Source organism: Mustela lutreola, chromosome 15, assembly GCF_030435805.1.
Source record: "Mustela lutreola isolate mMusLut2 chromosome 15, mMusLut2.pri, whole genome shotgun sequence".
In the NCBI taxonomy this organism is placed as follows: domain Eukaryota; kingdom Metazoa; phylum Chordata; class Mammalia; order Carnivora; family Mustelidae; genus Mustela; species Mustela lutreola.
The window spans coordinates 1,304,006-1,329,242 of NC_081304.1; the positions used below are offsets into that span (position 1 = coordinate 1,304,006).

Here is a 25,237-nt window from a genome sequence, read left to right on the forward strand (position 1 = left end):
CCCCCCGCCGCAGTCAGAGGCCTGAGTGCAGTCGCGGAGCTGGCGGACACGGGACGTGGAGACCTTGGGACTTCCCACCTTCCCTATGTCCCGTGTGACATTTTGGGGCCCCCAAGTGGGAGTCATCCTCGCATCACAGACACCCCACCTGGCGGCTGAGCAGGCCATGATGGTGCCCACGGGCGCGAGTGGCCCCCAGCGTGGATGGGCTTTACGAGGCCCAGCACGGGCTTCTCCCACAGTGCGGAACACACCCGAGGGACAGCAGCCTTGCCCCACACCCAGGAAAAGTCTGGGGAGTCGGGGACCCAGCTAGGCCTGGGGACATGAGTGGCCTTGTCGTCTGGGGCACTGCGGTCCTCAGGTGAGCTGGGCAGCGGCTTTGCCTTCTGGGTCCAGCGTCCCCCTCCATAGGCAGGGCCACCGGCTCACCCCGCAGGGCTCTAGGGGAGGCCCACCCCGCCATCAGACACCTGCCTGGGTCGAGCTGAGCCCCCCTTGCGTGAGTCCCTTGCCTCACTGGGCCTGGTCCGACCACCGACCCTCTTCGTGGGTGCCCTGCCCCACGCCCCCTCCAACGTCTAGTTCTGAGCACTTCCAAAAGCCTACAAATCATCCCAAAGAAATCATAGTCTTCGTTCCCCTCTAAAGCATTGGCGCCAGCAGGTGCAGCGAGGACCCTGCCTTGGCTGACAGGTCAGGCTCCTGGGGAAAAGGGCCCGCCCTGCACCCGGAAGGACACACAATCCTGGGCAGCAGGGACGGGGCGGCCTGTTGGCCACTCAGGGTCGGGGAGCAGTGGGGCGGCCTGTGGGTAGGGGTCCTCAAACCTACTGCCGCCCTGGCTCTGTCTGGCATGGGAAATGCAGAGAGGAGGGCGCCCACCAACTCCAGGGGAGAGTCCACGGTCCGGGCAGACAAAACTTCACTTTCCTGCCTCAGTTTCCTCATAACGCACACAGAAGCTTAGAAAGGCCCTCCGCAGTGAGAGGGGGGTGGCCCCAAACCCCGGCTGGAGCCCGCGCCCGGGGACGTTCAGGCCTGCGGCTAGAGAGGCAGGAAGCGTCGGCCGCGTCTGCAGTGAAGCCTCCGTCTCCGCACCGCCAGGGACCCCAGGCAGGGCGCCCCCTCCTCCGGCGGAGGGACCTGCGCGGGGCGGGGGGGGGGGCAGGCGGCTTCTAGCCCTCGTCACCGAGACGATTTCACGACTCCTTGGGGCTCCCCCCAACACCCCGGCCGCGGGACCCAGAGCGCCGCAAGGGCGACCGGCGGAGGTCCCTCCGCCCGCCCCTCCCCCAGCCCAGGGTCGGCCTTCGCAGCCCGCGCTCTCGGCGGAGCCTCGGGGTGCATCTCGCAGGGGGCGCGCGGGGGCAAAGCCCCCCACCCGTGGGGCCGGGCCGCGGGGACACGCCCCGGCTTGGGGCGCGGCCGAGCCCTGGGCCAGGCAGTTTCGGGGTGCAGCCGGGCCCTCCCCCACAGCCCAGCAGTCCCGGGGCGGGGCCGGCCCGTCCGACCCGCAGCCGGGCCCGCGCGCGAATCCCGGGGGGCTCCTGCCCGCCCCGCCCGCGTGCGAGTACGCGCGGGGTCTCGCGCGCGGGGTCCGGAGCGCGCGGGGGCGGCGCGGGCGGGGCCGTTGGGGGCGGTGCGGGCGGGGGGCGGGGCCGGGCGCGGGGCCCCACGTGTCCCGGCCGGGCGAGCCAATGGGCGCCCGGCGTTCGGAAAGATCGCCATATATGGACATGTTCTGGGGCCGCGCGCGCCGCCGGCTCGCGCGCGCGTCCCGCTTCGCTTAAATAGCGGCGGGGGAGGCCGCGCTCGGTCTCACTCGCCGCCGCCGGCCCGTGCTCCGCGCTCTCCTCCCGCTCGTCCTTCGCGTCCGCCGCCGCCACCTCCGCCGGTAAGACGCCGGCCTGGCGCCGCGGGCCCTGGTCCCCGCACCACGCCTCCTGCCCGAGGGGCCCGGCCGTACGGCCCCGGGGTCGGCGGGCCGGGGCCCGCGCGGGGGGTGGGGGGGCCGGTGCACGGAGGGCGCCGGCCGGGGGGCCGGGGGGGGGCGGGGCGGGGCCGGCCGCAGTGCGGAGAGGCCGGGTCGCGCCGCCGCCCGAGGCCGGGTGCCGGGCGGTTACTCCCCGCGGGGCTCGGGGGCGGCGGGGGGCGGCGGACCCTCGCGGCCGGGCTCGGCTCACCGCACGGGTGTCCCGCGCAGACCGCAATGGAAGAGGAGATCGCCGCGCTCGTCATCGACAACGGCTCCGGCATGTGCAAGGCGGGCTTCGCTGGGGACGACGCCCCCCGGGCCGTGTTCCCGTCCATCGTCGGGCGACCCCGGCACCAGGGCGTGATGGTGGGCATGGGCCAGAAGGACTCCTACGTGGGCGACGAGGCCCAGAGCAAGCGGGGCATCCTGACCCTGAAGTACCCCATCGAGCACGGCATCGTCACCAACTGGGACGACATGGAGAAGATCTGGCACCACACCTTCTACAACGAGCTGCGCGTGGCCCCCGAGGAGCACCCCGTGCTGCTGACCGAGGCCCCCCTGAACCCCAAAGCCAACCGCGAGAAGATGACCCAGGTAGGCGCTGCCCCATGCGACCACCGCCCATCTGTTTTCGTTAAACCATGTTCTGCTCAGCTTTATTTTCTGAAATTCAAGTATTTCTTTCGATATTTCCAGGGTTCTGTTCCTCTCCTGGCATTTCCTCCCTGAAGTCTCAAGGTTTCTTATTTGTGTTTCTGCCTGCAACCTTTTCTTTTCTCTACACATCACATTTGTGGCATGCCGCATGCAGCGTGTGAGCATGGGGGTGGCTCGGCGCCCCTGCCCCTGACTAAGGAGCCCGTTGCCTTCTCTCCAGATCATGTTCGAGACCTTCAACACCCCAGCCATGTACGTGGCCATCCAGGCTGTGCTGTCCCTGTACGCCTCTGGCCGCACCACTGGTATTGTCATGGACTCTGGGGACGGGGTCACCCACACTGTGCCCATCTACGAGGGGTACGCCCTGCCCCACGCCATCCTGCGTCTGGACCTGGCTGGCCGGGACCTGACGGACTACCTCATGAAGATCCTTACCGAGCGCGGCTACAGCTTCACCACCACCGCCGAGCGGGAAATCGTGCGTGACATCAAGGAGAAGCTCTGCTACGTCGCCCTGGACTTCGAGCAGGAGATGGCCACGGCCGCGTCCTCCTCCTCCCTGGAGAAGAGCTACGAGCTGCCCGACGGGCAGGTCATCACCATCGGCAACGAGCGGTTCCGCTGCCCGGAGGCGCTGTTCCAGCCTTCCTTCCTGGGTAGGTGTGGGGCGGTGGCGGGGCACCAGACCCCCCCCCCCCGCCCCCCGGAGGCTGGAGAGGGCCGTGGGGTTGTGGGTGTGTGATCTCTAACGGAGACCTTTGTCTCAGGCATGGAGTCCTGCGGCATCCACGAGACCACCTTCAACTCCATCATGAAGTGTGACGTCGACATCCGGAAGGATCTCTACGCCAACACGGTGCTGTCTGGCGGGACCACCATGTACCCCGGCATCGCTGACCGGATGCAGAAGGAGATCACCGCTCTGGCACCCAGCACGATGAAGATCAAGGTGAGTCCAGCGTGGCTGCGGGCTGGGGCTCCAAGGCCTCGCTGGGAAGCCGGCGGCCTGGACTCCAAGCCGCGTCCTCTGTCTTACAGATCATCGCGCCCCCCGAGCGCAAGTACTCGGTGTGGATCGGGGGCTCCATCCTGGCCTCGCTGTCCACCTTCCAGCAGATGTGGATCAGCAAGCAGGAGTACGACGAGTCGGGCCCCTCCATTGTCCACCGCAAATGCTTCTAAACGGACTGCAGGCAGATGCGTAGCACCTGCTGCATGAGCGAACCCGGAGTAGCAGTTGCCCCGGCAGATGTGCACACCTCATGCCGGCCTCGTGAAACTGGAATCAGCCTTTGAAAAGAAATTTGTCCTTGAAGCTTGTATCTGATATCAGCACTGGATTGTAGAACTTGTTGCTGAACTTGACCTTGTATCCAAGTTAACTGTTCCCTTGGTATATGTTTAATACCCTGTACATATCTTTGATTTAAGCCCTTAGCACATGTGGCTCGGTCAGTTCGTGGCTGAGGTTGAGAACACGTTTATGGAAGAGAAATCCATTGAGTGGAGAACCCGCAAGGCCGTGAGGTTCTTGATCTGTGCAGGGTATTAATGTGTAGGAGCTGCCTATTCCAGGATTTCTCTAGAGGCTGGCAAGAGTCCTGAACGAGTTGTCATTTCTGTCTTGCCGGTCTAACAGGGTTGGGAAGGTCCGAGCCTTAGGACCCACTTTCCTTTCTTACCCGATGTTTTCCTGCCAGAACACCGTGGGTTAATTGCCTTGAGTTGGAAAACGGTTTGCATTTACAACTGTAAATTTATTCATCCTTTTAATTTATGTAAGGTTTTTGTACACAATTCTCAATTCTTTAAGAGATGACAACAAATTTTTGGTTTTCTACTGTCATGTGAGAACATTAGGCCCCAGCAACGCGTCATTGTGTGAGGAAAATAAAAAAGTGCTGCAGTGAAGTCCAGTGGCCTCTGTGGGGGGGCGGGGGCAGAGGGTGTGGAAGGGGACAGCTCCCTGCTTGGGGCTGGCCAACAGCCTGGGTCCTTCATGAGCAAGTGTGTTTTAAGGATCCAGGCTAGTGAGCAGCGTGGCATGGCTTGGGAACTGGGGAGCCCCTGTCCCGTGGGCCGGGTTCGCGTCCAGGGGCCCCAGCGGAGCGGAGATCAGAAGTGGGAGCTCTCCAGGTGGCGATTTGGGGCCCTGCAGGGCTGGGTTCCCTCCGTGGGTGGGTGTTGTGGGACCTCGGTTCTTCCTTCCACAAGCTCTGCGGCAGCTGTGAAGGTCTTGAAACCACTGAGTCGCCGAAGCAGGGACTGGTCCCCAGTGGTGGGAACGGGACCAACTTGACCTTGAAGACCCTTGTTTGTGCTCCTGGCCTCCGTCGAAGGTTTGGGGCTCCTACTGGGAGGCCTGAGTCCGTTTCTTCAGATTGAAAAGGGACCTACATGCAGGTTGGATCAAGAGCCGCTGTTTTGAAAGCGGCTGCGGGCCGAGAGTGGGAGGCAGAGGGCACGGGAGAGAGGAGCCCAGCCCGGGGCTTGATCCTGCAACCCTGAGACCTGAGCCAGAGGCCGACGGAGTGGGACGCTTCGCCGACTGCTGCACGGGTCCTTCAAGGAAGGCAGGCAGGCTGGAGAACGCTCAGGGCTCTGGAAGGACTGACTGGAAAGGGTAAAGACACTGTGGGCTGACTCTTGCCTCTGCTGCTGGGAAGCAAGTTTCATCAGCAGGGAGGGGGCAGGGGCTCCCGAGGTCCCATCTCTCTGGGTTGGGGGGGTGGGCTCTGTCCGGCTTGGAGAGGGGGGGACCCAAGAGCTCACGACGGAAGGCTCTGGAGAGTCTCCTGTCAGCAAGTGGACCCCCAAGAGCCCCGGCCTCCATCTGGCTCTCCCCTCTTCGGGCACCACCCGCGGGAGCGTCCAGCACGACCGAACTACTTTCTCACCCTGTGCGGTTTCCCACTTTCCGTGGGGGCAAGGTCTGGTCTGTGGTGTGCGTGGGTCCCGGCAGTGGAGGAGAGAGGACTCCATGTGTGTTGGGTGGGGGAGCAGGGGACAACTCTGTCCTAGAGCCAGAAGAAGAAAGGGGGCCACCCCATCAGCCCTGTCCTGGCCCCGCCCTCCTGGTGTTGGGGCCGGTGGGCCAGTCCCTCTACTGTCCCCACACAGGAGGCCCCGACACCCGAGTCAGCAAACCACCTGTCTGGCATTTCTCTCAGGAGCTCTGAGTCTACCAAGATGCTGAACTTTGAGAAAGGAGATGGGGCTTGGGATGACTTTTGAAAAACCAAAGCAAGACAAGGATAGTTTCTGCCTGCTTCTTCAGAAGAAAAGGGAGCTCTCTGCAAGGAAGGCCGTCGTCATCCACAAAGTCAGCAGAACTACCTGTGGGACGCAGCTCGTCGAAGTGGAGAATCAGGGACTTCCCTCCAGACGGTGCACGGAGCCGCGAACCAAGACCGGGAGGAAAATCTGCAGACACGTGGGAGAACGCATACGACCCGAAAACTTGTAGAAGATGAAACCTCAGAGGCTAACGTTGTCTTAAATACCATTCAGTTGAATGAATGGAAGCTTCCGGAAGGGATGCCTCCTTGGAGAACTGCCTTGGCCACCTGGGGACTCAGAGCTACCCTGGTGTCCTGACAGGGAGGCAGAGGTGAAGGACTGCTGAGCGGGGCGGGAGGCTCGCGGGTGCCCAAGCTTTCTGCAGGGGAGGAGCGTCCCCACGCCCAGCAGGTGGTCAGTAACCGCTGGGACCTGGAGCCAGTGTCCCCAGGCAAGAGGTAGACATTGCATGCATCGGATGCAATTCCAAGTCCAAGGTCCATTCGTCTCTAACAGCCAGTGTTTCAGTAGAGGACAGAGACCATTTCAAGGATTCGCACTAGAAAGGCTGCGAGATGGCTTCCAGGACCATTAGTGGTGAGAGGCCACAGACATCCAACTCAGTGAGCTTCTGTCTGGGAAGCGGGGGGCTGCTGCTGCTACACAGGGGTTCCCCACGGCTTCCCGCAGCGGGGCCGGCCAGCAGCCTCATACCCTGCTGCCCGGCGGCTCTTTCCTGCAGGAAGCTGCCCCTCTCTGGAGAGTTACACCTCTCGCCCCACTGATCATGGGCCATGGGACATGTTTTAGACAGTGATAGAGCTTGAGGAACTTAGGAAGCAGGGGGGAGCGGCCCTGCTCTCTTTCCCCTCTGCTCTGGGGCCACAGCATTCCAGAGAGGGGCTTCTCCATCAGTGTGGAGGCTGGAGAGATGCCACCAGAGCCAACCTGGATGGACATACAGGGTGAGCAAAAGAGAAATCCTTGTTGCTGGAAGTCAATGAGATTGTGGGGTCAGTTGTTACGCAGCATAACCGAGGCCCTCCTGCCTGATACAGCACCAGGTAGTGGGAGGGGTAGCCTCTGGAGCTGTGCCGTGCACCACCTGCGTGGCCATCCATGGGGCCCCTGCACAGCCCCGTCTGTCCCCTGTGCACCAGTCCCAACAGGTCCGTGCCTGCATTATTTGTCACCCTCCCTGGTCTATAGGATCGATCGATCGATCGATCTCTCTATGCATTCCATCCATCCATCCATCCGATGATTTTTTTTTTTGAAATTGTGGTAAAATATAAAACATGTAAATTTATCTTTTTTATAATAGCATCAAAAAGAATAAAATACGTGGAAATTAACTTTACCAAGGAGATGAAAGAATATAAACATTGCTAAAAGAAATGTTAAAAGACATAAATAAGTAGAAATACCCCAAATCCATGAACTGTTAAGCAATATTGTTAGAATGTCAGCATTATCCAAAGTGATCTACAGATTTGGTGCAATTACTGTAAAAGTCCTAACGATGCTTTTTTGCAGAAGTAGAGAAGTACGCCTAGAATTCATATGGACTCTCATAGCCCCAAAACGACCTTGAGAAAAGAAACTAGAGGACTCCCACTTCCTGATTTCAAAACCTCCCGAAGAGCCTAGTGACCAGTGCAGCGTGAACCGGTAGAGGCCAGAGCACAGGAGCAGGAGGAGCCCCGAAAGAAACCCTCATGCGTGTGGTCAAGTGGTGTCCAGCAGGGGCCAGGGCCTGCGCGTGGGGCAAGGGCCGTCTTTCCGACAAACGGTGCTGGGAAACCAGGTGTCTACGTGCGGGAGAAGGAAGCCGGACGCTGACCTCATGCCGTATACAAGTGCTAGCCCCATACGGACCGAGGACCAAAATGTAAGACCCAGAAAACCACGGAAGGGGAGCCCCAAGGCATTGGGTGCGGCAGAGGTCCCCGGGTGTGACCCAGAGGCACAAGGTGACAGAAGGAAAAAACAGACAAAAGGGACCTCATGTGAGTCTTAGGATTCCGCACGACCGGACGCTCCGTGGGGGGCCCTGGCGGCTCCCGAGGCTGGTGGTCGGGAGGCGCACAGCGCTCGTCCTTCTGCGTCCGCATCTCCCACTGTGCGCAGCGCCCTCCGGGCCCGCGCGGTGTAGCGGGGATCAGGGTGTCCCTCCGGGAGTGGAGCTCCGTCTGGGTAGAGGGCTGTCCGTCTGTCTGCTCCCCTGCAGACAGACCTCTGAGCTTCTGGGAACCGAGCTGCAGGGAGCACGGCTGGGCTTCTTGTTCATTCGGGCCCGTGCCAAGAGGTGCGATCCCCGCTCTCACGGCAGTCCTAACTTTCTGGGGGGACCTCCCCCATCTGTGTGGCCACGACTGGCTCATGGTCCCACCAGCCGCGCTCCTGGTTCCCCCGCACCCTCAGGGCAGTCGCCGTTTGCCGCTCTGTCGCCGGTGGCCCCGCGAGCAGGTGTGCCGCGGGCTCTTGGAGGGCGAGTGCAGTGGCCTCTCCGGGGCTCCCACCCCTCTCGCAGGGCTCGCCTCGTGCGCAGTAGGTGCCCAGGGCCTGTCGGACTCTCCTGAGCCCGCGGACTCGGCCCTGCCTCCCGGGCAGTGAGACAAAGCCCTCAGGAGACACTGGAGCTCAGAGTGCGGGCAGCAGAGCCAAAACAGGGCCTTGGCCGGGCCGGGCTGCTGGGGGAGCCTGTGGGCATCCGGGGCATGGAGGGTATCAGGGCCAGCTAACACCCGAGCTTAGCTCGCTTACAGGCTGCCGTGATCTCAGAACCTACTGGCCAGTGGCCACGGAGGCCAGGCCGGGGAGGGGCCTGGAAGGGGCCTCTGTCTCCCCGGGCCCCAAGCTGAGCTCCACGCTCCCAGAGGCCTTTGCTCCCTCTGCCCCGACCCAGCCACAGCCTCGGCGCCCAGGGCGGCAGCAGACACCCCAGACGAAAGCCATGGCTGGGCCCTCCGCCCCCGGAGTGAGGTCTTGTCTGAGGGACAGAACAGACAGGCCTTCTCCGTCCTCCTCCTGTGGGCTCTTCACGGCCGCTGGCTGTCCCCGACGCGGTGTCATCCGGGGTCCGGCCCAGCCTCGCTGGGGTGCCCGCCGTGGACTCCCCGGCCCGGGGTCTGCCCTGGCCCTCCCTGTTCCCTCCCTCTCCCCTAGCTTTGCTTTCCCCAAAGCAGAGGCTGATGGTAAGCCAGGATTTGGGGTGTGCATGCCGGGGGGCACTAGAGAAAGGCTGCATTTCTGAGACCCTCACTCAGGGACCCGGCTCCCAGGGAGGAGGGCGGGGCTCGGCTGTCCCAGGAGCAGGGGGCTCCGGAGGGCTGCGGGAGCCACCCGATGGGCTGGACCTGTCCCAGGCGAAGCCTCAGCCATGGTGAGCGCCCCAGGATTAGTCCAGCTCCTGCCCGGTGCACCCCCCGGCCCCAGCCTCCGAGCCCCCCCACACCCACCCCTCATCCTTTGTGGAAACCGAGCGGCTGTCCGGTGAGGACAAGAGGCTCGGACCACACGCGCAGCCGGCTCCTGCGGACGAGCGCAGAGCCCAGGGCAGCGGAATTCAGATGTCCCCCCGACCCCCAGCCCGGGCCCAGCAGGGGTGGCTGCAGGGGCTGCGTCTCTCCCGCGGGACCAGGGGCCCGATGGGCCTGGAGGTGGGCCGGCCTCCCGCGCCCCGTCCTGCCTCCTCTGCTCTGGTGAAGAAACGCAGGTGGCCCCGCGGTGGGGCCGAGCGCCGCGTCCTTCCCGGTGGCTCACAGGGACGCGGCGCTGCTCACCTCGGACTGGCCTGGGGACAGCCCCGTCGGCAGCCGCGGCAGGGAAAGGCCCTGTGGCTCCGGCCCGCGCCGCCCGAGCTGAGGGGCCGCCGTGCCTGGACACCGGCACTTCCGGCCGCAGCTGAACATGACAGTGTCTGAGCGCAAAGGGAAAGCCTTCGGGAGACTGGAGGGACAGGGATTGGCAGAAGCGCCCCGGGAAAGCCGGGGGCACCGGCCGGGACCTTCGCCTCGTCCCTGTGCTCTGCGAAGGGCACGTTTACGCGAACGGCCGCGCCGCGAGCGAGCCCGACCTTCCGTGCGTTCCTTTTCCTCCTTCCGTCTCTCCCTTCCTTCCTCTGTTCTCTTCTGAGTCGGCTCTCAACTTGGGAACAGTTCCAGATGGACAGAAGGGCCCAGAGACCGCGCAGAGCCCCCCGCCCCGTGCCGTCCCCCGCGCGGCCCAAAGCAGGAGCGAGCCTGGCTCGCGGTCGGTAGCCGGAGTCCACTCTGCTCAGGACTCCCTGGTTTTCCTGTCACCCCCTCTCTCCGCCCCGGTCGTCCTGTCTCCCAGGCTCCTCGGGGCCGAGCCGTCTCTCACGTCCCTGGTTTTGGGGGGCCCGGCAATTCTTGGCGGGGGGGGGGGTTCTGGGGCCATCCCTCCGTCGGGATCGTGTGAGGACGGGCGACGGGTTTGGGGAGGAAGACCGCAGAGCTGAAGGGCCTTCTCCTCGCCTCACGTCAGGGGTCTCTGTTCTCAGTGGGACCTGTCACCGAGGACGGGGCCTTGACCCCGGGCTGGGGTGTGTTCATTCTCCCCAGTGTGTGTACTGTTCTCTCTGGAAGGACGTCACGCCGTGGAGCCCACACCCCGGGGTTGGGGGGGTCATGCCCCACTTACACTTCACCTTCTTGGGTCGGGGGATCAACATGAATCCCTTTCCCCCTGCGCGTGAGACCTGTGTGCTCCCCACTCACTCATTCGCTTGCGCGTCTACGTTGGCGGGTGCCTCAGTGTCCGCGGGTGCGCCGGGTCGTTTCCCGCTGCCGCCTCACTCACTCCGTCGCTTCAGCTGCCCCATCGTTGGCCCCTGGGAGCCCATCCGGAGGGAGGCTCCGCTGCGGATTACTTCCCTGGTGCCACACGGAGCGTAGGTTCCCTGCCTCGGGCCCAAGTCAGCTGCGTTCCCGTGTCTTCCTGTTCTTGGAGGAGGGTATTAGAGACCAAAGTCTGGGGGCTGGGTGTGCTCATTGCTACTGGGATGTCCTCACCGGCAGGCCCTCTCTGGTGACAGAGTGAGGAGGTGAATGTGTGCACATGACCCTGCACACACGCACGTACACACACGTTTCTATAGGCGGCCACCTGTGCTTCTTTTAAGGTAACCGTGAGCTCCCACTACTGTTTCCACCTCTAACCCACACCACACGGATCGACCTACTCTGCCCCTTGCTTCTCTGTCAGCTCCCACTCCGACAGTGCGAAACCCGACCCCAGCACCCACCACCTCCGACACAATCACTCAGTCCCAGTGCACGGGACTTGCTTTCAGAATTCCTAATGGGGGGGGGGGGGAACCTGGGTGGCTCAGTGGTTAAAGCCTCTGCCTTCGGCTCAGGTCATGATCCCAGAGTCTTGGGATCGAGCCCCACATCGGGCTCTCTGCTCAGCGGGGAGCCTGCTTCCTCCTCTCTCTCTGCCTGCTTGTGATCTCTGTCTGTCAAATAAATAAATAAAATCTTTGAAAAAAAAAAAAAAAGAATTCCTGATGGGTACCGACGGGGACAACTTGACCAACAGCAGTGCGGGTCCCATGATGTTCCTTCTGCCCTCCGTCTTACAGAGCCCGCTCATTCCACAGCGACCTGGCTCAGCCCTGTGTCCCCACCCCTCCTCCTGGTGGCTTTGGATAGGCTCACTTCGTCTGCTCTAAAATTCTGTGGGTTTGGACAAATGCAGGTGTCGTGGACCCATCACCACAGGGCGGTGATGACAGTCTCCTCACCCTGAAGAAGGCTCTGTGCTCCATCTCCTCCGTCCCCACCCGCCTTCAAGTCCCGGCAATCACCCGTCTATTTACTCTCTCTATCATTTTGCCTTTTCTAGAGGCCACGGTCATGGAGGCAACAGCATGGGGCCTTTCCGGAACGGCCGGTTGTACTTAGCCACATGCCCTTCAGGATCGCCCACATGTCTGTGTGGCTCAGGAGCTCCCTCCTTCGGTCGCACTTCGTGTATCCACGCGCCTGTCAAGGACATTTTGTTTGCTTCTGGGTTTTGGCAATTACTAATAAAGCATCTCTATGGAGCTTTTTGTCTGGACAGGGCTTTCAGATCAGGGGGACAAAACTTCTGCTGCATAAGCATGGGATTGAATGCTGACATAATCTTTATCTTTGTAAGAAACTGCCAAATTACCTTCCGAAGTGGCTGGACCGGTTTGCAGCCTTCCAGCCGGGAGGGACGGCTTCCCTGGGTCTCCTCGCCAGCAGCCCGGTGCTCTCATGTGAAAAACTGTGATAAGATACACATAACGTAGAACATATCATCATGACCACTTTTAAGTGTTCAGTGGTGTTAAGTACATGGTGGTGCCACCGATCTTCAGAATTCTTTCCATTTTGAAAACTCAAACTTAACCCTGTCCCCTGCCCCCATTAAACGACAACTCGCACTTCCCTCCCCCAGCCCCTGGCACCCACCACCCTACTTTCTGTTTCTATGGCTCTAGGGACCTCGTATAGAAGGTTTCTCATACAGTAGCCTTTTGTGAGGGCTGATTTCACGCAGTAAAATGTCTTTAAGTTTCATCTCTATTGTAGCATGTGTTAGAATTTCCTTCCTTTTCAAGGATAAATAATGTTCTGTTGTGTGGAGGGACCCTGCTTTGTTGATCCATTCATTCCTCGATGACAGTTGCGCGTCACTGCCGGCTGTTGTGAATGTTGCCGCAGTGACCATAGGTGTGCAAATATCTCCTTAAGACCTTGCTTTCAGGGGTGCCTGGGGGGCTCAGTCATTGGGCGTCTGCCTTTGGCTCAGGTCAGGATCCCAAGGTCCTGGGATCAAGCCCTGAGTCGGGAATCCCTACTCAGCAGGGAGCCTGCTTCTCCTTCTCCCACTCCCCCTGCTCATGTTCCCTCTCTGGCTCTTTCTGTCAAATAAACAAATAAAATCTTTTTTTTTTTTTTTTTTTTTAGATTTTATTTATTGGGCACCTGGGTGGCTCAGTGGGTTAAGCCACTGCCCTCGGCTCAGTTCATGATCCCAGAGACCAGGGATCAGTCCCGCATCGGACTCCCAGCTCCATGAGGAGTCTGCTTCTCCCTCTGACCTTCTCCCCTCTCAGGCTCTCTCTCACTGTCTCTCCCTCAAATAAACAAATACAAATCTTTAGAGGGGCGCCTGGGTGGCTCAGTGGGTTAAAGCCTCTGCCTTCGGCTCAGGTCATGATCTCAGGGTCCTGGGATCGAGACCCGCATCGGGCTCTCTGCTCAGCGGGGAGCCTGCTTCCCCCTCTCTCTGCCTGCCTCTCTGCCTGCTTGTGATCTCTCTGTGTCAAGTAAATAAATAAAAAATCTTTAGAAAAATATTTTATTTATTTATTTGACAGACAGGAATCACAAGTAGGCAGAGAGGCAGAGGGAGTTGGGGAAGCAGGCTCCCCGCTGAGCAGGAAGCCTGATGCAGGACTCGATCCCAGGACCCTGAGATCATGACCCAAGCTGAAGGCAGCCGCCCAACTGACTGGGCCACCCAGGCACCCAATTAATAAAAGTAAAAAAAATAAAAATAAAAAGACCTTGCTTTCATTTATTTTAGGTAAAGTGGAATTCAGGGCTATATATATGATAATTCTATTTTTAATATTTTTGAGGAGGTGACATGTCAGATTTTTAATTTAATCTTTAATATTAAAAATCCTTCTGAATTTATTATTTATTTATTTATTTGAGAGAAAGAGAAGGAGAGAGAGCGCACAAGCTGAGGGGAGAGGCAGAGAGGAAGAGAGAATCTCCCTGCTGAGCGCGGACCCGACTCTGGGTTCAGTCTCACAGCTCTGAGATCATGACCTGAACCAAAACCAAGAGTAGGATGGCTGACCAGCCGAGCCACCCAGGTGCCCCGGGTCCTTGTATTTTATTAGATTTAAGAGTTCTTTATATTTTTTGGAGACAAGACATTTATCAGATGTGTGACTTACGAACATTTTCTCCAAGTCTGTGTGTTATCTTTTCATTTTCTCAACAGTGTCCTTCACAGAGTAAAGGTTTTTAATTTTAATGAGGTCCAACTCATTTTTTCTTCCGTGCATCACGATTTTGGTGCTATGTCCAGAAAATCACATCCGAGGTTGTGTAGATTTTCTTCTATGTCTCTTCTAGAAGTCTGATAGGTTTTGCATTTTACGTTTAAGCCTTGGGGTTAGGACTTCAACACTTGGATGTTGTGGAGACACAATCCAGCCCATAAAACCAGTGTTCCTGGCCTGGAGCTTTGTCAAAGTTATTGAGGTTTCCAGAGAGCTAGCTTCTGCGTTCATTGATTTTTCTCTATTATGTATTCATTTTCTATATCATTGATTTTTGCTATTTTCTTCTTTTTCCTTCTATTTTGGATTTAATTTGTTCTTCTTTTTTCTAGGTCTTAAAATAGAGACATATATATTTGATTTCGGACCCTTATTATTTTTTAATATCAACATTGAAAACTATATCTACCCTCTAAGCTCTGTTCTGGTTTCATCTCCAAATTTTTGATACATTGTGTTTTCCATATCATTTGGTTAAACTATGTCCTAATTGCCCTTGTGATTTTATAATCGATGGGTTACTTAGGGATATGTTCTTAACTTCCAAATATTTTTAATTTTCCCAGAATTTTTTAATGGCTGTTTCTACTTTAATTCTGTAGAGATCAGAGGACATAATCTATGTAACTTCAATCCTTTTGAATTTATTAAAACTGGCGTTATAGCCCAGAATTTGCTCAATCTTAATTTTTTTTGGGGGGGGGAGGGGCAGGGGACGAGAGAGAAAGAATCTCGAGCAGATTCCAGGCCCAGCTGGGCTCCAGGTCACAGTCCTGAGATCACGACCTGACCCTGCCTGACCGAGCCACCCAGGTGCCCCAATCTTGTTTCATTTTCTAGGTACGCTTGGAAAGGACGTTCAGGGGATCCGCAGTCAGTAGAACATGCGACACTCAGAGTTGTGAGTTCAAGCCCCACGTGGGTGTGGAGCATACTTTTAAAAAATAATTAACTAATTAATTAAAAGAAAGGAAAATGATGCGCATTCTGCCATGTTGGGTACAGTGTTCTGTAAACATTAATTAGGTCAACGTTTGAGTGTTGATGTAGCTGGTTGGGCATACTATTTATTACCAATTTTTTTCCTTAATTGTCTTAATTTGCTTTTGTTTTTGTTAAGATTCTATTTATTTCAGGGGCACCTGGGTGGCTCAGTGGGTTAAGCCTCTGCCTTCGGCTCAGGTCATGGTCTCAGGGTCCTGGGATCGAGCCCCGCATTGGGCTCTCTGCTCAGCGGGGAGCCTGCTTCCTCCTCTCTCTCTCTCTGCCTCTCTGCCTGCTTGTGATCTCTCTCTGTCAGATAAATGAATAAAATCTTTTTTTTTTTAAATGTTAAGGAAAAAAAAAAGATTCTATTTATTTCACAGAGAGCGAGACAGCCAGAGAGGGAGCACAAGCAGGGGGAGTGAGAGAGAAGGAGAAGCAGGCTTCCCGCTGAGCAGGGAGCCCGATGCGGGGCTCGATCCCAGGACCCTGGGATCATGACCTGAGCCGAAGGCAGAGGCTTTAACTCACTGAGGCACCCAGGCGCCCCGAGGCTATTTTCAAGCCTTGTCAGAGTGAGTCTGGGTTAGCCTTTTATTCTGGGGAAGGTCAGCTCTACGGCTAAGATGGGACCCTTACGAAATGTCCAGGAGTGCCCTGGGTGCTTCATGAGGTCTGTTGGGCACCGGCACATCTCTCTGTCCCCCGTGAGCCCTGGGAATCGTCCAGCTCTGCCGTTCTGCCTGGGCTGTTGTTTGCTAAGTCTCACGAGGTGTCCTTGAACACAGGTTCAAGTTTAAAATTTACCAAAACCCTTAAGGGAACGTCTGTGCATATTTCCGGAGCTTGTCCTCCGCACGGCTGCTTCCGCTGGGGCGCCCGGGCCGCTCATTCCAAGCCTCTCCCAAGCCCAGTGTCCGTGGCTCAGTCCAGAGAGCACCTCCCAGCAGAAAGGCAAGAGAGCTGTAGGCCCTGCGTCTTCGCTTTTCTTCTCTTAGGGACCTCACAGTCCTGGGCGGTCTATGGTCCAACGTCTTCCAAAAGTTGCTGCGTATTTTCTTTTCTTTCCAGTGCTCTGGTTGCTGATGGCAGGACGACACACCCCAAGCCAGTCACCCCGCGGTGACCAGACACCGGAGTGCCCTCTGTGCTTCGCGAGGCACATGTTAACCTATTTTCAGGATATTTAGGATTTAAAGGACACATTCCTCCAGGATCTGACTTTCCTTCTATCCGCACGCGAGTGACTTCCACGCCCACACACGCGGGGCACCTTCTTTGTGGCTGGGCGGTGTTGGGCCGTGGAAACCCACCGTCCGCCGCGGCTCCCGGATGGTTCCGAGGCGGCTCTAAGTTTCTGTCACACACAACGTACTGGAGGCAATTCCCGGCTCTGCAACTTTATGAGCTTGTCTGGCCGTGTCCACTCGTCCGACCCTCTCAGCCAGCCAACCTGGAGCTTGCTCCAAGGGCGTTGACATTTGAGGACTTCACCTAATTTTCAGGGAGAAATTTCTGCTAAAATGGGGAGCTTCTTCGGCGCCTTCTGCCAACGAAGCGAACAGCAGGCCGGCCTCGGGGGCTGGGCTCGGTGAATCCCGCGTCCCCGCGCTTTGCCCAGACAGCCACGGGCACGTGAGCGTGTCCCCGGGTGATCACATACTCGCGAACGTGTCTCGCCGGACAAGTCAGCTGCCCCCGCGGGCTAGGGTTAAAAGCCACCTCGCTGTGATGGCCTGAGCGGTAGAAGCTCCCTGCGCGCCCGCCACCATCCTCGAGGGAGGCTCCCCCAGGTGACGCTCCTGGGCCCATCTGTGGGCTCTTCGTACGCATCCCCAAACTGCTTTCCACTATGTCATGCCGACTCACCGCCCCTTGTCCCCTAAGGTCAGTGGCTCAGGTTCTGGCAACTGGGTCATCCCCTCCCTGAGTCACAGCCCTGGACGTGGCTGACGGCAGGGGTGGCCGTGGGCCCCGTGAGCTCCCGGCATGTGGCACTGGGTGCATTTTGCGGTGTTGAGGTGGCTGGAGCCAGCGGCGGCCGCGGGACCGTAGACTCCCCGACCAGCTGCGTGAGCCCCGCCACCGCGGCTCACCTGTGAGCCTTCCGATCCCTAATGAAAAACTTAGCTCCTCCGCCCGGGGCGCGTGGCTGGCTCAGGAGGGCTGAGCGGTTGACTCTTGGTCTACGTTCAGGTCATGATCTCAGGGTCTGGGATGGAGCCCCGTGTCAGGTTCTGTGCTCAGTGGGCAGTCTCTCTCCCTCCGCCCCTGCCCCCTGGTCACACGCGCACGTGCTCTCTGACTCTTAAAGAAATAAATGCATCTTTTAAAAAATCCTTCTTCCGGGGCTCCTGGCTGGCTCTGTTGGTGAGCACGAAGACTCCGGATCTTGGGGCTGTGAGTTCGAGCTCCATGTTGGGTGTAGAGATGACCTGAAAATAACATCTTTTGTTTTTCTTTTTTTAAAGTTTTTATTTATTTAACAGAGAGAGATCACAAGTAGGCAGAGAGACAGGCAGAGGAAGGGGGAAAGCAGGCTCCCTGCTGAGCAGAGAGCCCAATGCAGGGCTCGATTCCAGGACCCTGGGAGCATGACCTGAGCTGAAGGCAGAGGCTTAACCCACTGAACCACCCAGGCGCCCCAGAATTTTTTAAAGATTTTATTTCTTTATTTGAGAACGAGAATGAGAAGAGAACATGATGGGGAAGGGTCAGCGGGAGAAGCAGACACCCCCCCCCCGCCACTGAGCAGGGAACCCCAGCCAGGACTCAATCCGGGGACTCCAGAATCATGACCTGAGCCAAAGGCAATTGCTTAACCCACTGAGTCACCTTAAATAAGTCAAATCCTTAAAATACATAAATAAATAGGAGACGCGTGACTGGGCCTGCATCTTCCTCCTTTCTTTTCTTCTCCCCCACCCCCAACAGCCGACTGTGGGGTGGACTGTGAGCCACGGTTGACATTCCAGCAGCCACCTAGCAAACCGTGAGGACAAAACGCGGGCCAGCTGCTCGCCGTGTTGGAGCGGAGGGCAGAGGGGTGCGGTCCTGGACGCGGACAGCCCCGCCTCCTGATTTCACGCGAAACCCAGGTCACAGGAGAAAAACCAGCCCCATCGTCTCCTGTCCCGTTCACCAGGCACTGCACCGCCTGCGGCTGACTTGGTGCCCGACCCCGACGCCCTCACACCTGCCTCTGCAGATCAACGCGCGTATTCACAGAGCGCTTGAGGGCTTACAAAGGCTCACCCTGGGGCACCCCAGAGTCATTTCGGGATATGTCCTCAGTCGGGATTCTTGCCAACAGCCACAGACACCCAACCTTGAGAAACAAAGTGCCAGACAGTTTGGTGGATGAGACCGGGCAGCCCACAGAAGCCTCTGGAAGACAGAGGGCCTTTCCCAGGTAGCAGGAAGGACCCCAAGGAAGCAGGCGCTCAGCCCGGGTGACCTGGTGAGGTCCCGTTGTGTCGTCTCCTGGCACCCCAGCCCAGATGCCTCAAGTGCATCCTCAAGGCCACTGAAGGAGGCTGAGGGCCATGTCTAGGGAGAGAGTGTGGCTCTTCGGCTGGGATTCTTCTGGAAACCGTTCTGGGATGCCTCCTTCAGACTCGGATGGCCTCACCTTGTCCGGTGTAGACAAGTAATTCTCTTGGACATTTTCCAGATTTATTTATACCGTAAATATTAATGTGCTGAAAACAAATCCCTTTTTCTGACTCCCACAGATTTTGCCTATCTTGGTGATTTAGGCAAAAAAATGATCCAAACTGTCCGGCCCAAGGGAAGGTCAGCGCCCCCACCCCTGCCCCTGTCCTGAGGCCGCCTGTCCCCATGGGAGGCATGGACAAGAGAGGTCAGGGGCCAGGCCCTGCTGCCTGCTGGGGGCCTCGTGGACCGATGGGTGTCCACCGCTATGGACAAACGAGCCAGCTGCCAGGACAGCACCAGCTCTGACAACACCGCCTGGGGAATGGCCCGCAGCCCAACTGCGGGGCGTCGGGGAGACCGGCACGGGGCCTTCCGTGCTGGGGCCCCATGACATCAGCCATCCAGGGTCGGGAGATAATTTGTCAGCTCTCTGCCCCACGTGGCCCCTGTGGAAATCAAAGAAGCAGTCTCGCCCGTTTTTAGAGATAAATTAAATGCATCAGTATGAGGAAGTCAGACAGCGAGGCGGAGGGGAGAGGGTGGGTGGAGCCGTGATTTATTGGCTCTTTAATAAGCATTTCTGGGGCTGCCCTGGCGGCCTCCGGCCCAGAGCCCGGCGCCCGGGAGCCTCTTCACTGAGGTCACGAGTGGGGCTCCCACTGCGACCTGCCACTCGCCGGCGAGAGGCTCATCTCCCAGCTGCTGTCCCGGAGCATCAATACGAAACGGCGCTGGAGCTGATGGGGAAGGAGCGAGGGGTGGGCAGGATGGGGCCGTGGCGCGGATCGGTCACCCCAGCTACCTGGGACCAGCCCCTGCAGCCACAGTGCCACACCCGGGAGTCAGCAGCCCAGGAGCCAGAGGCCGCCCGCGGGGGAGGACGCCCTCCGGTCCTCAGCGGGGCCCCTGCCCTCCCCGCCTTTGCCCTGCACCCACCTTGTCGTGCCTGTGTCTGCCAGGTGAGAAACGACACCTGGCAGCTGTTTGAGTTGGGGGGGCGTCGTTCAGCTCCGCTGGGGTCACGGCAGAAGATCTGCTCCCAGCCACGGCCTCCATTTTATTGAAGTGCTGCGGGTTTTCCTAACAGAGGCGCTCTGATGTGCTGAGAATGTCCGCGTTTGGTCGTGTATGTGATACAAAGCAACCCCGCTTGCTGCTGCCCCGCTTGCTGCTGCGTACTGGTTCTGGGGTGGGGCTGCTGGGAGGGTCGGCCTTGATCTGAAAGGTGGCCTACAGATGTATGGTGGGTTCATTGTCAACCAATACTTAGGGAGGGCCCCCTTCTCAGGATACGGCTGCACACACAATGGGCAGAAAGAACTCACATCCTCGTGAGGGAAACGGACTTAAAAGCCAGGAAACTGCAGCGTGGGGGGCGGGATGCAAGCTTCGGAGGAAAAGGGGGGGGGTGAAAGCTGGAGCAGGGGCTGGAGAAGGCCCCTCTGAGCAAAGATTTGAAGGAGGGGGGCACCTAGATGGAAGGGGAGAGAGAGGTCCCCAGAAGCACGGACACTGCAAAAGCCCTGGGGTGAGAGCAGGCCTGGGTATATTCCAGGGACCACAGGACGGGGGGGGGGGGGGGGGGTGTACCTGGAGCTTGAGCGCCTGGGGCCATGAGGTGGTCAGGGCCAGAACAGGGAAGTGGTCTGATGAAATGGGGCTGTGAGGGGCGCCTGGGTGGCTCAGTGGGTTAAGCCTCTATCTTCCGCTCTGGTCATGATCTCAGCGTCCTGGGATGGAGCTCTGCAACGGGCTCTCTGCTCAGCAGGGAGCCTGCTTCCCTCTCTCTCTCTGCCTACTTGTGATCTCTGCCTGTCAAATAAATAAGCAAAATCTTAAAAAAAAAAAAAAAAAAGAGGGACGCCTGGGTGGCTCAGTGGGTTAAGCCTCTGCCTTCGGCTCAGGTCATGATCTCAGGGTCCTGGGATCGAGTCCCGCATCGGGCTCTCTGCTCAGCAGGGAGCCTGCTTCCCTCTCTCTCTCTGCCTGCCTCTCCATCTACTTGTGATTTCTCTCTGTCAAATAAATAAATAAAATCTTTTAAAAAAATAAAAAATAAAAAAAAAAATTAAAAAAAAAAAAAAAAAAAAAAGAAAAGAAAAGAAATAAAAGAAATGGGGCTGAGTTCCCGGGAGGACTTTGGCTTCTCCTGAGAGCTTTGTGGGGAGTCCCCAACTCTAGCAGTGCAGTGTGGACAGCAGAGCCGGATTCCCAGTTTGGGTTAAGAGCACTGAGGCTGGGAGCCGGGTGACTCACAGAGGTTTACCTCCCCAGCCCTGAGGCCACCAGCCCCTCTGAGGCCCTCCCTGTCCTCACTCCCTGTCAGGACCTGGGGCTCCTGAAGCCATCCAGGGGAGCAGAGGGCTCAGCCCATTGGACATGCCCCCACACCCCCAGGACCCCGCAACAGAGAGGAGAGGGAAAAGGGGATGGGGTGGTGCTTGCCCCCAAGGGTGGCCCCCCACTGTGCACAGCGAGAGGTGTTATGGGCCCATGCTCCTCCCCAAAGTGCTCTCTGCACGGAGCTGGGCTCCCTGGAAGAGTGAGGCACCTGCTTGGCCCTGTCACTCAGCCCATTCCCCTTCCTGGAGGCCCGGGGCTCTCCCTCTGTGGCCGGATCCCAGGCAGGGCGCAGTGGGCAGAGGGCAGGGGTTTTCTCTGGCCTTCGGCCTTTGTGTAGAGCCTCCCAGGCCACCTGGGCAGGCCCGAGGCGGGGACAGGGGCCGGCTCCCGCCAGAGGCCCGGCTCCCGAGACAAGGGCAAGGTCCTGTCCGGGAGGTCCAGGGTCCCCGCCGGCCTTTGGAACCTGGCAGGAGGGCTCTCCGCGGAGGGCCGGGCGCCCTCGATTTGACTAGTTCCCCCTGAAGCAGAGCTGACCTAACGGAAATTCTCCCAAAGCCTCTCCACCGGGCTCTGGGGCTGGGGCGGGGGGGAGGCGAGCGGAGGCGGGCACGGGGGAGGGCGAGGCCGGCCCGCCCTGCCGGGGCCCCGCCGCAGCGGCCTCGCGGCCCGGGGACGCCTTTGTCTCGCAGATGCGCGGCCAGATGCCGCCCAGCGCGCCCCGAGGGCCGTCTCGCCCGGCCCGCGCCTCCCCTTTGTGCGGCGCGCGGACGCCCGCCGGGTGAGGACGCCGCGGCGACCCGGCGCTTCCTCCTCCCGGTCCTGGGTGGAGGGTCCGCGCGCCCGGGGCCGACGAGGGGCGGGCGAGCACCGACGCGGGGGCACCCGGCGAGGCCGGCGCGGGGAGGGGCGCCCAGGCTTCCAGAGGCGGCCCGGAGCGAAGCCCGCGCGGGAACCCGGGTCGGACGGGGGCGGGGCCGCAGTGGGTCCAGTGCGCACGCGCCCGCAGCCCCGCCCACCGCGCTCCCACTGGGCGCTGGGCCGCCTCCCTCGCGCGATTGGCCCGGACCGTCGCGCTGTCGGCCAATGGACGCGCGGTTCCTGGCGGGCCGCGCGGCGGGGGCGGGGCAGGCGCCGGGGGCCGGGCCGGAGCGGGGGGGCGGGGACGGCGGGGCCCCTCCGGGAACGCTCGGCTGCGGGCCGGCAGTGGGCGCCGTGAGCCCGCGATCGAGGCCGCGCCCCCCCGCCCCGTAGCGGGTCCGTGCATGGGGCGGCGGTCTGGCCGACCGGAAGGCCCCGCGCCGCGCGGGCCGGGGGCGCCCTCGCACGGTGTCGCGATGTCACGGCGGCCCGCGCCGCCTCTGCTCGCCCCCCGCCCCGCTCCCGCGCATCCCAAAGCCACGAGCCCACCCCCGCGGACAGCAGCGGCGTCCCTGACGGTCGGCGGGGGTGGGGCTGGCGGTGACCGGTCGTCGGCCCCCGACCAGCCGCCGTCAGTGGACACAGAGTAGCGAAGGAGAAGGTCGCTTTCGGGGGCGCCGGGGCTCGTCGGTGCAGCGTCTGCCGTCGGCTCGGGTCGCGCTCCCGGGGTCCTGCGACTGGGCCCGCACGGGACTCCCTGCGCCGCGGGCAGCGGCCGCCCCCTTCCGCCTGCCTCCGCCCGGCCCCCGCACAGGCCCCGCTCTCGGCTCGCGCGCACAGACGTCTGAGAAAGCGGGTCCCGCCCTGTAGCCCTCGGGCCGCTGCGGCGACAGCCCCGGGCGGAGGGACGCGGCGGTGGGACGTGGGAGCGCGCGGCCGTGCGGGGCTGGCGCGCCGCGTCCCGCACCGCCCCAGCCGGGCGAGGGGGGACAGCGCAGGCGTCCGCGAGCCCCGGCACAGGGGAAGCGCGCGGCGGAGTGTCCCCGCCCGAGGGAGGCCGCTCGGACCCGCGGCCGCACGGGGATCCCGCGGCGGCGCTCACGGACGCGGCCAGCGCAGGGCAGGGCGAGCTTGCGGGACCGCACCCCGCCCCGCGGTGCGCCCCCGCCGGTCCCGAGAGGCCGCGCGGGCGGAGGCACCAGGCCGGGTCGCGGCGCCCTGGCGGCGGCTGCTCGGGGACCCCGCGGCGACGACGCGCGCACGACAGCGCCGCACGGTGAAGGCCACCGACTGGGCACGGAAGTGGCCCTACAGCGGCGAGTGTGACGTCAGACACGTGGGCCCGAACTTGAGAAGATGCTGGGACGTGCCGGACCTCGGGGCTCGTCCGGGCCAAGCGGGCGAACCGCCCCAGGCCGCGACCCGAGCACGGCGTCCGCCGGCTCCGCTCCAGCGGCGGCCCGCGGGGCTTTGGCGGGGCCCGGGAAGGACACCGGGACCGCACGACGCCCCGACCCGGACGAGCCAGACCCGGCCTGCCGCGGGGTCCCCCCCGCAGCCGCGCCCGCCCCTCGGCGTCCCCCCCGAAGGCGTCTCGTTTTTCCTGTCCCACGGCAGCCTCCCTTCGGCTCCTAGATCCCCCCAGCCCGGCAGGAGCGGGGCGCCGGCGGGCGGAGGCGTCGGAGGCCGGACGCTGGGGAACCGCCAGCCCCCGCTCCCCGCCGTGGGTCCTGCAGGTCGGCCTCCTTCCGGGCCGCGGCCGCTGGAGGGCGCCCCCGGACCGCTCCTGCCGACCGGCGGGCTCCCGCCGGGAGGGCCCTCGGCGGCGCCGGAGGTTGATCTCCTGGTTCACGCCAGAATGGGACGCGGAGGGTCGGCGCAGGAGGCCGCGAGCCGTATTCAGACCTGGTCCCCAGACCCGCCCGGCGGCCACTTCCAGCCCCAAGGCTGCCCCGCAGCTCGCCGGGTAGCGGCGAAGATGCGGCAAAGTCTTAGGAGGCGAAGGACGAACCGCTGTTCGTCCTTTCCAGGGTCCTGGGCCGCCCCGTCAAGGGCTTGGTGCTCAGCAACTCCATTAGCAAACCTGGACTAACTCCGCCCTTACGGGGGGGACGGGTGGCCGGGACAGGCCCTCAACACTCACTTCCTCCAGACGCGATACAGAAGGCCGAGACCCACCATGCCTCTCGGGTCCCTCTGGGCCCTTCCCAACACCTCTGTGCCTCCAAGCTCTACCCTCCGGGCGGCGGGGTCCTCAGCAGGTGACAGCAAGGTCCAAGCGAGTGACACCTCCCCTACGCTGTCCCCCACCTGGCAGGACCTCTGTCTGCACAGCTGGGCCTGGAACTCAGGCTGCCTCCTCACCGTGGCCTGGCTGGGAATAGGGCGTCCCCCACACGGATAGGCCCTGCCACGAACCCCCCCCATCATCCAGTGAACTAGCCCAGGCTGATCCCTGGATGTGGGATCCTCAGCCAAGGCCTAACCCCGACCTTGGTTCACCCCAGCGCCCTTTCTCAGTCTCTGCCCTGCGGCTCCTGCTGAGGGCAGAGGACGGTCTCCCGCTGACCACTCTGTCTTCCACAGCTGTTTACCCATAAGACCCTGTTGGCCTCGGTGGTCCAGTCACAGTCACCTGACATCCAGAGACAGCCTTGGGCTGGCTGCTCAGGGTAACAGAGAGAGGGCCATCGCAGTGCCACAGGAGCCCTCTGTGTGGGAAGGTCGCTGCGTGGGGAGCCTCACCTGAGTCCCTGCCGCCCCCACCCCGCCCCTGCAGCTCCAGGAGAAGGAGGGTGTTGAGGCGGTGGCCCAGCCCCCCTTGCTGGAGTCAGGGGACCATGGCAGCTCGGGGAGGGGCAGGCTCCCCAGCAGTGGCTGGCTCTGGGTCAGCTGGGTCATTGGAGCAGCCAGTCCCTAACTCATTCTGGGCCTGCCCGAGCCCGAGGCTTCCGCTCCAGGTGGGCGACTGGGGGCCCAGCTATCACCGTCGCAGTCTGTTTCCTTTTTCCTCTTTCCTCTGCTGCTTCCCTGGGCCTCCTGGGGCGGACTCTTCTCTAGGTGGAGCCTCCCAGCTTCCGGAGGCCTGTGTGTGTGTGTGTGTGTGTGTGTGTGTGTCCCTGCGCTTGCAATGGGTTGGGAAACTCTGGTGCCCCAGAAGGTCATAGGGCAGGCAGTCCAAAAGCCCAAATGCCTGAATCTTAGGTGGGGAAATGGGTCTCCGTCATGCAGGCACCCCTTACCACTGGCGACTCTCCCCCACAACACTCGGGGTGGCCTTCTCTTCCGTCACTGCGGCGGTCAGCCCCCCGAACAGCAGGGAAAGGGGTGTATGCTCCCATCTTGCCCTCGAACGTGCACCAGGGAGACACCCCGAGAGACAGGCGTGCAGCCCCATC

At 60.8% G+C, this 25,237-nt stretch overlaps 2 protein-coding genes and 1 long non-coding RNA gene across 3 annotated transcripts; 1 reads left to right on the forward strand and 2 right to left on the reverse strand.

Moving 5' to 3' along the window:
* The first annotated feature begins 1,737 nt into the window (after nucleotides 1-1,737).
* Nucleotides 1,738-4,552, forward strand: ACTG1 (actin gamma 1). The gene is made up of 5 exons (XM_059148578.1): nucleotides 1,738-1,897; nucleotides 2,207-2,575; nucleotides 2,859-3,297; nucleotides 3,409-3,590; nucleotides 3,680-4,552. The coding sequence occupies exons 2-5, from the start codon at nucleotides 2,213-2,215 to the stop codon at nucleotides 3,821-3,823; spliced, it is 1,128 nt and encodes a 375-aa protein (XP_059004561.1). The 5' UTR covers nucleotides 1,738-1,897; nucleotides 2,207-2,212; the 3' UTR covers nucleotides 3,824-4,552.
* A 14,081-nt stretch (nucleotides 4,553-18,633) lies between these two features.
* Nucleotides 18,634-20,312, reverse strand: LOC131816280 (uncharacterized). Its single transcript, XR_009348001.1, has 3 exons — nucleotides 20,229-20,312; nucleotides 19,575-19,868; nucleotides 18,634-19,375 (listed from the first exon to the last, which is right to left on the reverse strand). It is a non-coding gene; the product is annotated as an uncharacterized LOC131816280 (long non-coding RNA).
* Nucleotides 20,313-21,489: 1,177 nt separating this feature from the next.
* On the reverse strand, nucleotides 21,490-25,180 carry LOC131816667 (collagen alpha-1(I) chain-like). The gene is made up of 2 exons (XM_059149595.1): nucleotides 25,082-25,180; nucleotides 21,490-23,829 (listed from the first exon to the last, which is right to left on the reverse strand). The coding sequence occupies exons 1-2, from the start codon at nucleotides 25,178-25,180 to the stop codon at nucleotides 21,490-21,492; spliced, it is 2,439 nt and encodes an 812-aa protein (XP_059005578.1).
* Nucleotides 25,181-25,237: the final 57 nt, after the last annotated feature.